General features: G+C 46.6%; 1 protein-coding gene across 1 annotated transcript; it reads right to left on the minus strand.

The window, feature by feature from the left end:
• Nucleotides 1-921: 921 nt before the first annotated feature.
• On the minus strand, nt 922-12,564 carry VEGFB (vascular endothelial growth factor B). The gene is given in 9 exon segments (XM_081968307.1): nt 922-1,495; nt 2,884-3,009; nt 4,186-4,221; nt 6,345-6,418; nt 7,404-7,600; nt 9,199-9,259; nt 12,369-12,403; nt 12,406-12,438; nt 12,441-12,564. Coding segments are annotated over 9 exon segments (765 nt in total). The 5' UTR covers nt 12,550-12,564; the 3' UTR covers nt 922-1,401.
• Nucleotides 12,565-13,232: the final 668 nt, after the last annotated feature.

A 13,232-nucleotide genomic window follows, 5' to 3' on the forward strand; every position in this document is an offset into this window, starting at 1 on the left:
CAAGTGGCTCCTATTTTTCTACTTGCATTTTTTACCTGCTTTCGAACTGCTAGGTTGGCTGAAGCTAGCGGGAGCTCACTCCATTATGCGGCACTCGGGGTTCGAACCGCCGAACTGCCGACCTTTCTGATTGACAACTCAGCGTCTTAGCCACTGAGCCACCGTGTCCCTTCATAATTCCCCCCCCAAAATCATGAATTTTCCCCCACCTTCTTGGGCCGAAAGATAGACTGCCTCTGAATATGGACGTTCTTGAATGGACGAATCTTGTCAGTAGGGGCAGCCCTTCGCTAAAGACCACAGTTCATTTAGCGACTAAGTTACAAGGAACGGCCCTGAGAAAAGGGGGCTTAGGAACGTTTTTCACACTTACCACCACCGCAGGGTCAGGCGATCCAAATTCAGACGCTTGGCAATGGACTCGCAGTTACGACGGTGGGGGTTACGTGATTCTCTTCGGGCAAGGAAAGTCAACGGGGAAGCCCGATTGGCTTAACAACTGAGTTATTCAGTGATCAACGGCAGCCACTCACTGAACCACCGTGGCAAAAAAAAAAACAGTTTGTAAAATGGGGCAAAGCTCACTGAACCGAGGTCTCACTTAACAACAGGAATTTGAGGTTGTCGGCCGAGGACTACATGTGGTTATTTCTTTGTGTTTCCCAAAGCAAAAAGGAGGCAGGTGATAAGGGGCTAGTAAATCAGTCTGTGTGTTGTATTTCATCCAACCCCAAAGAATCCCAAAGATTTGTGTCCTAAGGCAGAATCCCTCTTTCTGACACCCACAAGAGAGGGGAAAACAGGTCATTGTGTAAGAAGCCTACAATGAAAAGCCACAAATAATGACACACACACCCCGAAGTGATGTAAACGGCAACAAGACACATGGCTTGTCCCCAAAACAAACCAAGAGACGGGAAGTCTTCGACTGGACAATCATTCATTTAGTAACCGTTCGGCGTTACAACGGCACTGAAAAAGGCGATTTATGGCCACTGGTCCTCACGTTATGACCGTCGCAAGATCCCCGTGGTCGCTTGATCCAAATTCAACCAGTGTGCATTTGCAACGATTGTAGCATCCCAGGGGTTACACCTGATCGCCATTCCCAACACACAGAGTCAATTGGGGGGGGGGAGCTGGATTCATTTAACGGCCACGTGATCCACTTAATGGCCGCAGGGGACTCGCTTAAGGCCGCCCAAGAAAAGCGGGCCTCCCTTAGCAACCATGTCCGTAGCAACGGAAATTCTTGTGACGATTGTGCCAGGAAGTTAAACCTGCATCCAATTTTCTGCCGCTCCCACCCCCCGTCCCCAACTCAGCCCAAACTAGTGGGTTGCCTCTGAGCATGTCAAGATTCACGGCCGGCAGAGAACGGTCTTCACTAGACGATGAGAGTCAATGCTCCATTGGGCTTGGTTCCGGCTTGGATTTAGCCAGCAATGCTGGTTTTGCTCTCCTCCGGGCGCTTCGTCCCCAGTGCTTCACACATCTGGAAGGACAAAAAAAAAGACACCAAACTTGTTTTGATCGATGGACTGGATCCTGTTTTTGTCAGGAGTTTTGGCAGTGTGACAATCGTTATGAGATAAACTCAGATAAACTCAGGAGCAAAACGCAGCAGACAGCGCCTTTCGACAATTAATAGTGTTTTATATATACATATAGGCAGACCTACACATGGTAAATAAATCCCTTACCACTTAATACAATAATACAATAGTAGAGTTGGAAGGGACCTTGGAGGTCTTCTAGTCCAACCCCCTGCCTAGGCAGGAGACCCTATACCGTTTCAGACAAATGGCTATCCAACATCTTCTTAAAGACTTCCAGTGTTGGGGCATTCACAACTTCTGGAGGCAACTTCTGTTCCACTGATTAATTGTTCTAACTGTCAGCAAATTTCTCCTCAGTTCTAAGTTGCTTCTCTCCTTGATTAGTTTCCACCCATTGCTTCTTGTTCTACCCTCAGGTGCCTTGGAGAATAGTTTGACTGCCTCTTCTTTGTGGCAACCCCTGAGATATTGGAACAATGCTATCATGTCTCCCCTAGTCCTATACACATATAGATAGTCCTATATACATATAGGCAGACCTACACATGGTAAATAAATCCCTTACCACTTCAAGGGGTTTTGCGGGAAGGAAGAGGGGCTTTGGGGCAGGAGTGGGTTGCTCCCAGCATTACCGCCGGTTCGGTGCGAGCAAAGATTTTGTTCAAATCGGATCTGGCCGAGAAGGAGGCTCAGCAGAAGCACCTCACTGAGGACTAGGAGCATGGGCTTTCCAAGCAGAGGGAAGACCTGCGGGAGTGCAAGGCCAGGTCCCGGCGTCTGGAGGCTCAGTGGGCTGAGATGGTCAGCCAGTTCCAGGCCGTGATGCAGTCCCACTGGAACGAGGCCCTCCGGCTCTTCGCCACCAGCGGCCCTTCCCTCCAGCCTTCGCCCAAAGCGAAGCAAACCCCAAGTTGGAATTTCTGCCCCCCTCCAACCCCCACAAAAAGACCCCAAAGAGGGAGAATCCCTGCAGCAACACAAGAGTTCATTGCACGTATCCGTCCCAGGGGCCGTAGTTTGAGGACCCCTGATTGAGTGCAATATAAAAAAATGCAAATACTTTTTCTGCAGACTACCAAAATTTTGTCAGGGACCACCAGTTGGTGACTGCTGCTTTGGGACATTAATGTCCCTAAAGGAAGCCCCTATTCATTCATGACTAGCCCCTGGTGGCTTTCTCTCATTCTGCAACGGTTTGCTAATTGACTTTCTTTTACAAAGTCAATGGTGAGTGGGGAAAAAAGAGAGAGAGAAAGCCATTACAGAGGGAGAGAAAGTCACCGCAGAGAGAGGGCAAGACATATAAAAGAGAAAGTGGTTTTACCTGCATGTCCTCTCGCTGAATTTCATCCCACGCCTCTCACAATGCCCGGATCGGTGACGACACACACATTTGCACGTCTGGGGATCAGGGTACTTCTTCCTGTCCCGACAAGGAGCACAGGACTGGCTAGAAGGAGAAGGAAACAACCGATGAAGCCCCTCAAGTGTATTCCAGGTACAATGGGGGATGACAACTTACTGTCATTGTAACCCAGGAAGGACTGTGAAATTGGCCAAGCCTGACTGTTCTGCAACCATCTCCAGTGTCTACCCACGAGGACTAATTCTGTATGTGTGTAAATCAGGTTTATGGGATTTGTTGGAAGGGAAGGGAAAGGAAAGAGGAAGGAGAGGGGAGGGAGGAAAGAGAGGGAGGGAGGGAGGAGGGAAAGAGGGGAAGGAAGGAACATTGGGGAGAGAAAGGAAGGCAGAAAAGAGAAGGGAGGGAGGAAGAAAAATTGGAGGGAGGGAGAAAGGAAGGGAAAAGAGAGAAGGGAAGGAAGGAAGGAAAGAAAGAAAGAAGGAAGGAAGGAAGATTGGAGGGAGGGAGAAAGGAAAGGAAAGGAGAAGGAAAGGAAGGAAAATTAGAGAGAAAGGAAGGCAGAAAAGAGAAAGAAGGAAGAAAGGGAAGGGAAGGAGGGGAAGAAAGAAAATTGGAGAGAGAATGGGAAAGAGAGGAAGGAAGGAAGGAAGGAAGGAAGGAAGGAAGGAAGGAAGGAAGGAAGGAAGGAAGGAAGACTGGAGAGAAAGGAAGGCAGAAAAGAGAAGGAGGAAGGGAAGAGAAGGAAGGAAAGAAAGAAAATTGGAGAGAGAATGGGAAAAGAGAGGAAGGAAGGAAGGAAGGAAGGAAGGAAGGAAGATTGGAGGGAGAAAGGGAAGGAAAAGAGAAGGAAAGGAAGGAAAATTGGAGAGAAAGGAAGGCAGAAAAGAGAAGGAAGGAAGGAAGGAAGGAAGGAAGGAAGGAAGGAAGGAAGGAAGGAAGGGAAGGAAGGAAGGAAAGGAAGGAAATTGGAGAAAAAATGGGAAAAGAGAGGAAGGAAAGAAGGAAGGAAGATTGGAGGGAGGGAGAAAGAGAAGGAAAAGAGAAGGAAAGGAAGGAAAATTGGAGAGAAAGGAAGGCAGAAAAGAGAAGGAATGAAGGAAGGGAAGGAAGGGAAGAAAGAAAGTTGGAGAGAGAATGGGAAAAGAGAGAAAGGAAGGAAGGAAGGAAGATTGGAGGGAGGGAGAAAGGGAAGGAAAAGAGGAAAATTGAAGAGAAAGAAAGGCAGAAAAGAGAAGGAAGGAGGGAAGGAATTTTTTTTACCTAATTGAATTAGATCTGTAAAACATCGTTCTCAATCTGAAAAATACAAGAGAAAAATAACAATATTTAGTGCCTTGACCGCCTTAGGGAATATATATATATACCTTAGATTTAGTGGCCCGTGCATAAATATTTATCATCGCTATTGATTTAAAACATTTGCGCACTCTCTTCTCCTCTCTTAAGAAATCTCAGCCTCCCTCCTTCCGAAAGAAAATGAAACCTGTGGCCTCTTGCACCCAGGATTTCTAACAGACCGTTTCAAAATAAACTATAACCCCCCAATTTTTTTTGCTGGGCAGAATTGTGACAGCTGAGCCCACCTGAAACCAGGATCTGTTTTAATAGACAAGAGGAGGTGACTAATCCTATAGTTTGAGTAGAAGAAGAAGAATAAACTCAGATCTGCCTGCGTTTTTTTAACAACTCTTCCCGGACCAACAGCGAAGTTGTGCTGAATTTCTAAGCGCACATCCTGAAGTTAATCCGCTCCTTTTAATGCCTGAAGCGATCGCTTCTTTTATAATGTAAATCCAACATTTGTTGAGGATTTGAAAGCAGGTCTTTGACATTTTTTCATGGCTCCCCTGGCCTATTTAACATCAGAAGCCGTTCTTTGCTGTCACCAGTGGACAAAACTCTTTTAGACGTTTTCTTTTATTAAGGCACCGTATAACAGGAGGCGAATTCCAGCAGGCTTCTGCCCATTAATTCTGAAAGAACCCAGAATAATCCCTGTTTTACCGTTTTATTGCTTAGCACTGCACGGCGGCTGAAAAACGGTGCCTGAAATTTAAACCTTTCTCCCCCCAAAATCGTATATTTGTCACCTAGACTTCGTCCCTGATTTACAATCTCAATCAAGCCCAAAAGTTCCAAACAGTAACAAGAGTTGGAAAGGACCTTGGAGGTCATCTAGTCCAACCCCCTGCTCACGCAGGAGACCTGTACTAGGGATTCGAACCGCCAAACTGCCAACCTTTCTGACCAACAAGCTCAGTGCACTGAGCCATCTATTCAGGCTACTGAGCCACCTAGTCTGCGGTGCAGTGAAAGGTGCCTCATTTTACGAACTTCCTTGCCGCAGTTGCGAAGTGAATCTCTGCGGCTGTTAAGTTAGACAAATGGTCATTAAGCAAAATCTGGCTTCCCCGTTGACTTGGCTGGTCAGAAGGTCACAAAAGAGGATCATGCAACCCTGGGATACTACAACCGTCATAAATTTGAGTCAGTTGCCGAGCGTCTGAATTTTGAATACGTGGCCCTGGGAAATGCTGCAACGGTCGTAAGTGTGAAAAACGGTCCTGAGTCCCCAATAGGCACATAAAAAACAATATACGAATGATAATGAACATATTAGAATACTATGAGATACATTCAGAAAAAAAAGCAGCATTGATATTTATTGACGCACAAAAAGCGTTTGATAAGCTTTTTGGGATAAGCTAAATTGGGATTTTCTTATAAATCAATTAGCAGTAATGAACTTTGGAGAGAAATTTATCGGGATGATCAGAGCAATATATTCTAACCAGATGGCAAAAATAATACCTGAATCCTTTTTTTCCCCAGTGGCGTTTTAACTTTGAACGGTCACTAAATGAACTGTTGTAAGTCGAGGACTATTTATATTCAACTTTTTTAAAAATACTATTAAGATTGGAAAAAATGAAGTCTTCGCTTCTGGTGAAATTAAAATGAACAAACTTTAATGTGATCTTTTAAAGGTTCATTTTATGTATGGATCAGCCTTCCTACCCTATCCACTGTTATGTATAGGTAGTCCTCGACTTATAACAATTCACTTCGTGACAGTTCAAAGTTACAACACCACTGAAAAAAAGGGACTTCTGTTTGTTTTTACGACCGTTGCAGCATTCCCATGGTCACGTCATCAAAATTCAGACGCTTGGCAACTGACTCACGTTTATAACGGTCGCAGTGTCCTGGGGTCACGTGATCCCCTTTTGCAACCTTCTGGGAGGCCAGATTCACTTAACGACTGCGTTAGTAACTAAACAACTGCAATCGTTCACTTAATAGTGGCAAGAAAGGTCGTAAACCGGGGGCGAAATTCACTTAACAAATGTTTCCCTTAGCAACCTAAATGTTAGGCTCAATTGCGGTCGTAAGTCGAGGACTACCTTCTAAAGCCTTACCTGCAGGTGCATTCCAGGTGCTCTTCAAAACTCAGCTGGGTTATATATCTGTTTGGAAAGAGACTAGCCATAACCTGGAAAACAGGAAGGGGCACATCTTCACTCTAAATGTCCAGGATTCAGTGCTAAATACAAACATTGTTATCTCCAGTAGGAAATTGAGGTAGAATTTCAATTTTAATTCAGAGCATATTTCTGGCTGTTTTTTAACATTCTGGAGGCTAAAACATATGATGAACGGTTGCAGGAACTGGGCATGGCTGGTCTAGTGAAGAGGAGGACCAGGGGAGACATGAGAGCATCTTCCAATATTTGAGGGGCTGCCCCAGAGAGGAGGAAGGGGTCAAGCTATTTTCCAAAGCAGACAAGGAATAATAGATGGGAACTGAACAAGGAGAGATTCAATCTGGAAATAAGGAGAAACTTTCTGAACTGTCAACCTATGAAACAGAAGTTGCCTTCAGAAGTTGTGGGAGTTTCATCCCTGGAAGCTTTCAAGAAGAGACTGACTGTCATCTGTCAGAAATGGTGTAGACTCTCCTGCTTGGGTTGGGGGTTGGACTAGAGGACCTCCAAGGTCCCTTCCCACTCTGTTCACCTGTAAATTCAGTCACCATCTTGTGTAAATGGTACGTGGGAATGACCTTGAAATAAAGCTGCTAAGGGGACGCTCAAGATTTTGAGGCAGCCCTCTCAGCTACATACAAGTAGTCCTTGACTTATGACAGTTTGTTTAGTGGCCGTTCAGGGAAAAACGGACGACCCTTGCAGCAGCCCCAACGCAGATGGAAGCTTGGAAACGGATTCAAAAACTCACTTTACAACCGTCTCGCTTAGCCACCCGGAAACTTTGAACTCGACTGCGGTCGTACGTCGAGGACTCCCTGCATGCAAAAATCAGAATTCTCCTCCCACCAAGAGCGAGAGGATTTGTGAAAAATCAGCAAGAAATCAGGAACCAAAGTTTTCCAAAGCTGGGGAAATAAATGGGGGGGTGGGGGGGTTGCAATTTTCTCACTATAAGCCTGAATGGATGTCCCGTCCCACCCCCCCTCTTACTTCCAAGATGACTTCCCGGGAACTGCTGGGCACGCAATCCAAAGAGTCGTCCGAACAGCAGCCGGTACAACGCCTGAGGGCCACGCAGGAGGGGATCATGATGAGGTTATCCAGAGACGGATGTTCTGCCGTGACGGACACCATCATCTCCTTGGGCTGACAGACGCTGCGATTGTAGACCTCCAAAAAACGGATCACTGCCAGGGAGAGACATCCAGGGTTTTAGCTGGCTCACTTGTCATACGAGAGGGCTGGCCCTCAGTTAGGTCTCCTTCCTTCCCTTCTTTCCTCCCTCCCTCGTTTTTCCTTCCTTCCTCCTTCCTTCCCTCCCTCCTTCTTCCATTCTATCAATCTCTTATCTGTCTCTCTTCTCTCTCTCTCTCTCTCTCTCTCTCGCTCATCTATCTACCTATCTCTCTCTTATCTGTCTTTATCTATCATCTATCTTCTTCTATTTCTCTCTCTCTCATCTCTAATCATCTCTTTCTATTTGTCTGTCTCTCTACCTTTATCTATCTATCATCTATCTATCTATCTATCTATCTATCTATCTATCTATCTATCTATCATCTATCATCTATCATCTATCATCTATCATCTACCTATCTATCTATCTATCATCTATCTATCTATCATCTATCTATCTATCTATCTATCATCTATCTATCATCTATCTATCTATTTATCTATCTATCTATCTATCTATCTATCTATCTATCTATCTATCTATCTATCATCTATCTATCTATCTATCTATCTACGGTACCTACCTAGCTACTTATCTATTCTCTTATCTGTCTCTATCTATCATCTATCTTTTTCTATTTGTCTGTCTGTCTGGGTCTCTTATCTCTTATCTATCTATTATCTATCTATCTATCTATCTATCTATCTATCTATCTATCTATCTATCTATCATCTACTACCTAACTACTTACCTATGTTACCTACCTACCTAGCTACCTATCAATTCTCTCTTATCTGTCTTTATCATCTATCTTTTTCTATCTGTCTATGTCTCTCTTCCTCTCTAATCTCTTATGTATCTATCTATCTATCTATCTATCTATCTATCTATCATCTATCTATCTATCATCTATCTATCTATCTATCTATCTATCTATCTATCTATCTATCTATCTATCATCTCTCTACCTAACTACCTAGCTGTTATCTCTCACATCTCTTTCTCTACCTACCTATTTACCTACCTACCTACCTACCTACCTACCTACCTACCTACCTACCTCTCTTCTATCTATCTATCTATCTATCTATCTATCTATCTATCTATCATCTATCTATCTATCTATCTATCTATCTATCTATCTATCATCTATCATCTATCTATCTATCTATCATCTATCTATCATCTATCATCATCTATCATCATCTATCTATCTCTATCCTCTATTATACAAATTTCTATGGTTACCCACATTACCCACGGGTGACTCAGGACAACTTACAACATTAACAATCCACACCACAGAACCCCATAAAACACTTATTTTGTAATGAATGTTTTATAATAAATATACATAAAGCCCCATTAATTTTACCCATCCCATGTTAGAGCAGGCATAAATGCGGGGCACTCCCCCCCTCCCACTCCCCACGCAAAACATTTCTCAATTCTCAGCGGCTTTGAAGAGGGGGTTTGCTACAATTTCCAACTGCGGGGCTGAAGATGTTAGAGGTGTGATCCAAACCCATTGAAAGACTGGGGTGAGGCTGGTTTAATGGGTGGGAGGGGGGCACCTCTTCTTCACATGCCCCTCAATCCCATCCTTACCTTCCGTAGTGGGCAGCATCTCCTCAGGTTCGACCCCCTTTTGCTCAGAGGGGGGCACTGTCTGTCAATACAAAAATGTGGGGGGGGGGAATCAGAATTTATTTCAATTGTTTCTCGGGTTCTATCGTATCTCAAGACTTAAAATGGACATTAAAAATGTCATCAAAAAAGGCACAACAAAGAATGTTCTTTCTCCACCAACTCAGGAAGCTCGAACTGTCCAAGGAGCTGCTGATTCTGTTCAACAGAGGAAGGGATGAGTCTGTCCTCTGCACCTCCATAACTGTCTGGTTTGGCTCTGCAACCCAACAAGACAGACAGAGACTTCAGAGGAGAATCAGAACTGCAGAAAAAACAATGGCTACCAACCTGCCTTCCATTGAGGACCTACACGCTGCAGGAGTCAAAAAGAAAAGAGGGCTGGGAAAATATCTACAGACCCCTCACATCCTGGACATCAATTGTTTCAACTCCTACCCTCAAAATGATGACAGGACCTTGGAGGTCTTCTAGTCCAACCCCCTTGCTTAGGCAGGAAACCCTACACCACTTCAGACCAAAGGCTATCCAACATCTTCTTAAAAACCTTTTTTTCCAGGAAGGAAGGAAGGAAGGAAGGAAGGAAGGAAGGAAGGAAGGAAGGAAGGAAGGAGGTTTGGAAGGAAGGATTTGGAAGGGACCTTGGAGGTCTTCTAGTCCAACCCCCTTGCTTAGGCAAGGAACCCTACACCACTGCAGACCAAAGGCTATCCAACATCTTCTTAAAAACCTTCTTTTTCTGGAAGGAAGGAAGGAAGGAAGGAAGGAAGGAAGGAAGGAAAGAAGGAAGGAAGGATTTGGAAGGGACCTTGAAGGTCTTCTAGTCCAACCCCCTGCTCAGGCAGGAAACCCTACACCACTTCAGACAAATGGTTACCCAATCTCTTTTTAAAAACCTTTTCTGGGAGGAAGGATGGATGGATGGGAGGGAGGGAGGGAGAGAGGAGAAGGAAGGAAGGAAGGAAGGAAGGAAGGAAGGAAGGAAGAAAGGAAGGGAGGAAGGAAGGAAGGAAGGAACCTTGGAGGTCTTCTAGTCCAACCCCCTGCTCAGGCAGGAAACCCTACACCCTTTCAGACAAATCCAATCTCTTCTTAAAAACTTCCAGTGTTGGAGCATTCACAAATTCTGGAGGCAGGTTAAATAAAACCAACAAGACCAATGCAAAGGAACCGCGCCTGTGCCAGGGTTTGGCATCTTTGCCCAAACCTCTCTCGGTCCGGGCACGCAATTTGGAAAAATAAGTTAAGACAGGGAAGCCACGCCGCTGCCTTTAGACTGGGGCAAAAACCCTCGTCTCATCTCCCACGGGGCAGCTCTTGCTGCCCCCTGCCCAGCTCCCCGATGCCCATCCCGCCACCCGGCATTTTGCACCGCCACCTACCGTCGGCGAGCAGGTTGGCAGCTGCCATGCTGCCATCCAGAGAAGGAGCCCACACAAGGTTTTCATGGTCAAGAAGCTAAGGGCAGGGTGAGGGGGGGGCTTCGGAAAGGTCCCCCACCCCTCGCCAGGGAACAAGCTGGCTTCAGTCCAAGGCCAGGCTCGCTGCCAGCTGCTGCCAGGCTGCCTGGGAGAGAAGCAGACTGCCAATTCTCCTCCTTCGAATAATGCAGATTTTTGTTTTTTAAAAAAATGCCCAGGAAGCTGAGATCTCAAGGGCACCGGAGGGGAAGAAGCTGTCGTCGATTCTCGTTTCCCTCTTCCTCTGTTGAAGCCATGCCCTTCTAGGTGAGGCAGCCACAGGTGCCAAGCGAAGGTCGCAGGTGACCTCCGCTGTCCAGACGGGGGGGGGGAGGCAGGTGGGATGCTGGCCAGGGGCCACTCACCGCCCGAGAGAAAGAGCTGCTGGCCGGGCGGGCAGGGTGGCCGAGAGCGGCCGTTTCATGTGACTGCAGAGTGCCAGGCTGGGGAGGGGAGGCCGAGAGCGAGGTGGGGAGGGAGAGGAGGCGGGCAGCCAGCCAGAAATTCGGAGGGGAGGACTTTGGGAAGGAGGACGAGGGGTGGTGGAGTGGCTGTTTTGTTTAGTTAGTGGGGCAAATAACTCCAGGCAAGGGAAGGTACCCAGCGTTACGTCCTCTTCCTCACTACAACAACCCTGCGGAGTGGGGTGGTTTGAGAGAGAGAGAGAGAGAGAGAGAAAGGGATTGGCACAGCCAGCCAGACGGCTTTTGAGTGCCTGGGGTGGGACTAGAACTCAGTGTCACCTGGTGAGTGGTCCGAAGTCACCCAGTTGGCTCTCAGGCCTAAGGCGGGAGTCAGGACTAGAACTCCCCGTTTCCTGGTGATTGACCCAATTCCCGCCCAATCAGTTTTCATGCGAAAGGCATGCTAGAATTCACAGTCCCCTGGTGATTGGTGCAGTCACCCGGCTGGCTTTCATGTCTAAGGCGGGATTAGAATTCACCGTCTCCTGGTGATTGGTCCAAAGTCACCCAGTTGGCTTTCTACGCCTAAGGTGCGACTAGAATTCACCAGTCACCCAGTCAATTCTCATGGCTAAGGCAGCACTAGAATTCACCGTCTCCTAGTGAGTGGCCCAAAGTCACCCAGTCAATTCTCATGGCTATGGCAGCACTAGAATTCACCGTCTCCTGGTGATTGGCCCAAAGTAACCCAGTCAATTCTCATGGTTAAGGCAGCACTAGAATTCACCGTCTCCTGGTGATTGGCCCAACGTCACCCAGCTGGCTCTCCCCCAATCAGCTTACATTCATAAGGCAGGACTAGAACTCCCCGTTTCCTGGTGATTGACACAAATTCCCCCAATCGGCTTCCAGCGAAAGGCATGCCAGAACTCACAGTCTCCTGGTAATTAGTGCAGTCACCCAGCTGGCTTTCATGCCTAAGACAGGACTAGAACTCACCGTCTCCTGGTGGTTGGACCAAAGTCATCCAGCCAATTCTCACGGCTAAGGCAGGACTAGAATTCACCGTCTCCTGGTGATTGGCCCAAAGTCACCCAGTTCTATTTGATTTTAAACTTTATTTAAACTGAATTTTTAAATTCAGGATAATTTATCGCTTTCGCGTGGCATTTTATCCCGTGTCTGTAAACCGATTAGAGTCGCCTTGCGCGAGATGGGTGGCATATAAATTTGATAAATACATAAATAAAATGGGGGGGGGGGAATATTCTTTTTTAGCTCCAGCACAGGAGACGAAGCAAACCGCCGTGCCATCTCTTCATTTTGGGCATGGCTCGGTCTTCAACCAGGGTGACCCTGGTGGCATTTAAATTAATTCTTCCTAACCTGATCAGGCAAAGCCAGTGCGTTCTTATGTCCCTCAAGCCGAACATTTCAAGAATGCCCATACCAAGAAAGCTAGAAGTTCAGGATTTGAGTTTCCTCGTGGGTTAGCTTTCGAAGATGCGAGGGAGGCGGCGAGGTGGACCCTGGGGTCAGCATTTTTGAGAAGGGCTGTTTAATAGCTGCTGGGCTGTTTGACGTAGGCGACGTCAGCATTCGAGCGCATGAATCCAGAACGAATCAAGGCACATTCCGGCTTGCGGACACAACTCTCGTAGCTGTGGCATCAAATTTGAATCTGTCCCCAGTTCTGTTTGTCCTTCCCCGTGTCCTTGGCTTCCCAGCACACCTTTCCCTCCATCCCCTTCGATTAACTCCTTAGTTGAAGTGATATTCAGCAAAAGGAGCCATTTGGGCGGAGTTCGCCTGGGGAACTCGCCGCCACTGGACGTAGATGCAATCGCACCTTCGGATGGGACTTCGGAATCGGACGAGCCGGATTTAGGGAGGAAGAGGCTAGTGGGGAGGGAAGCAGGTGGGAGGGGGCTGTGCTAGGGACCCCACGCCAAGGCTGCGGCGGTCATCTTTTGATCGCTTCCCGATGATGGGCAAATAAAAGGTTAGGTTTAATAAGAATTGGATATTCTTCAGATCTATCCCAAATTTGGCAGTTGTGTGTTTTGTAGGAGTTTCTGTTGACCTCCTTTTGTGTGTTCTCACCCTGACAACACACACACACATACACAAA

The sequence above is a fragment of the Natrix helvetica genome (genome assembly GCF_964273705.1).
Source record: "Natrix helvetica genome assembly, chromosome: 16".
Taxonomy (NCBI): Eukaryota; Metazoa; Chordata; class Lepidosauria; order Squamata; family Natricidae; genus Natrix; species Natrix helvetica.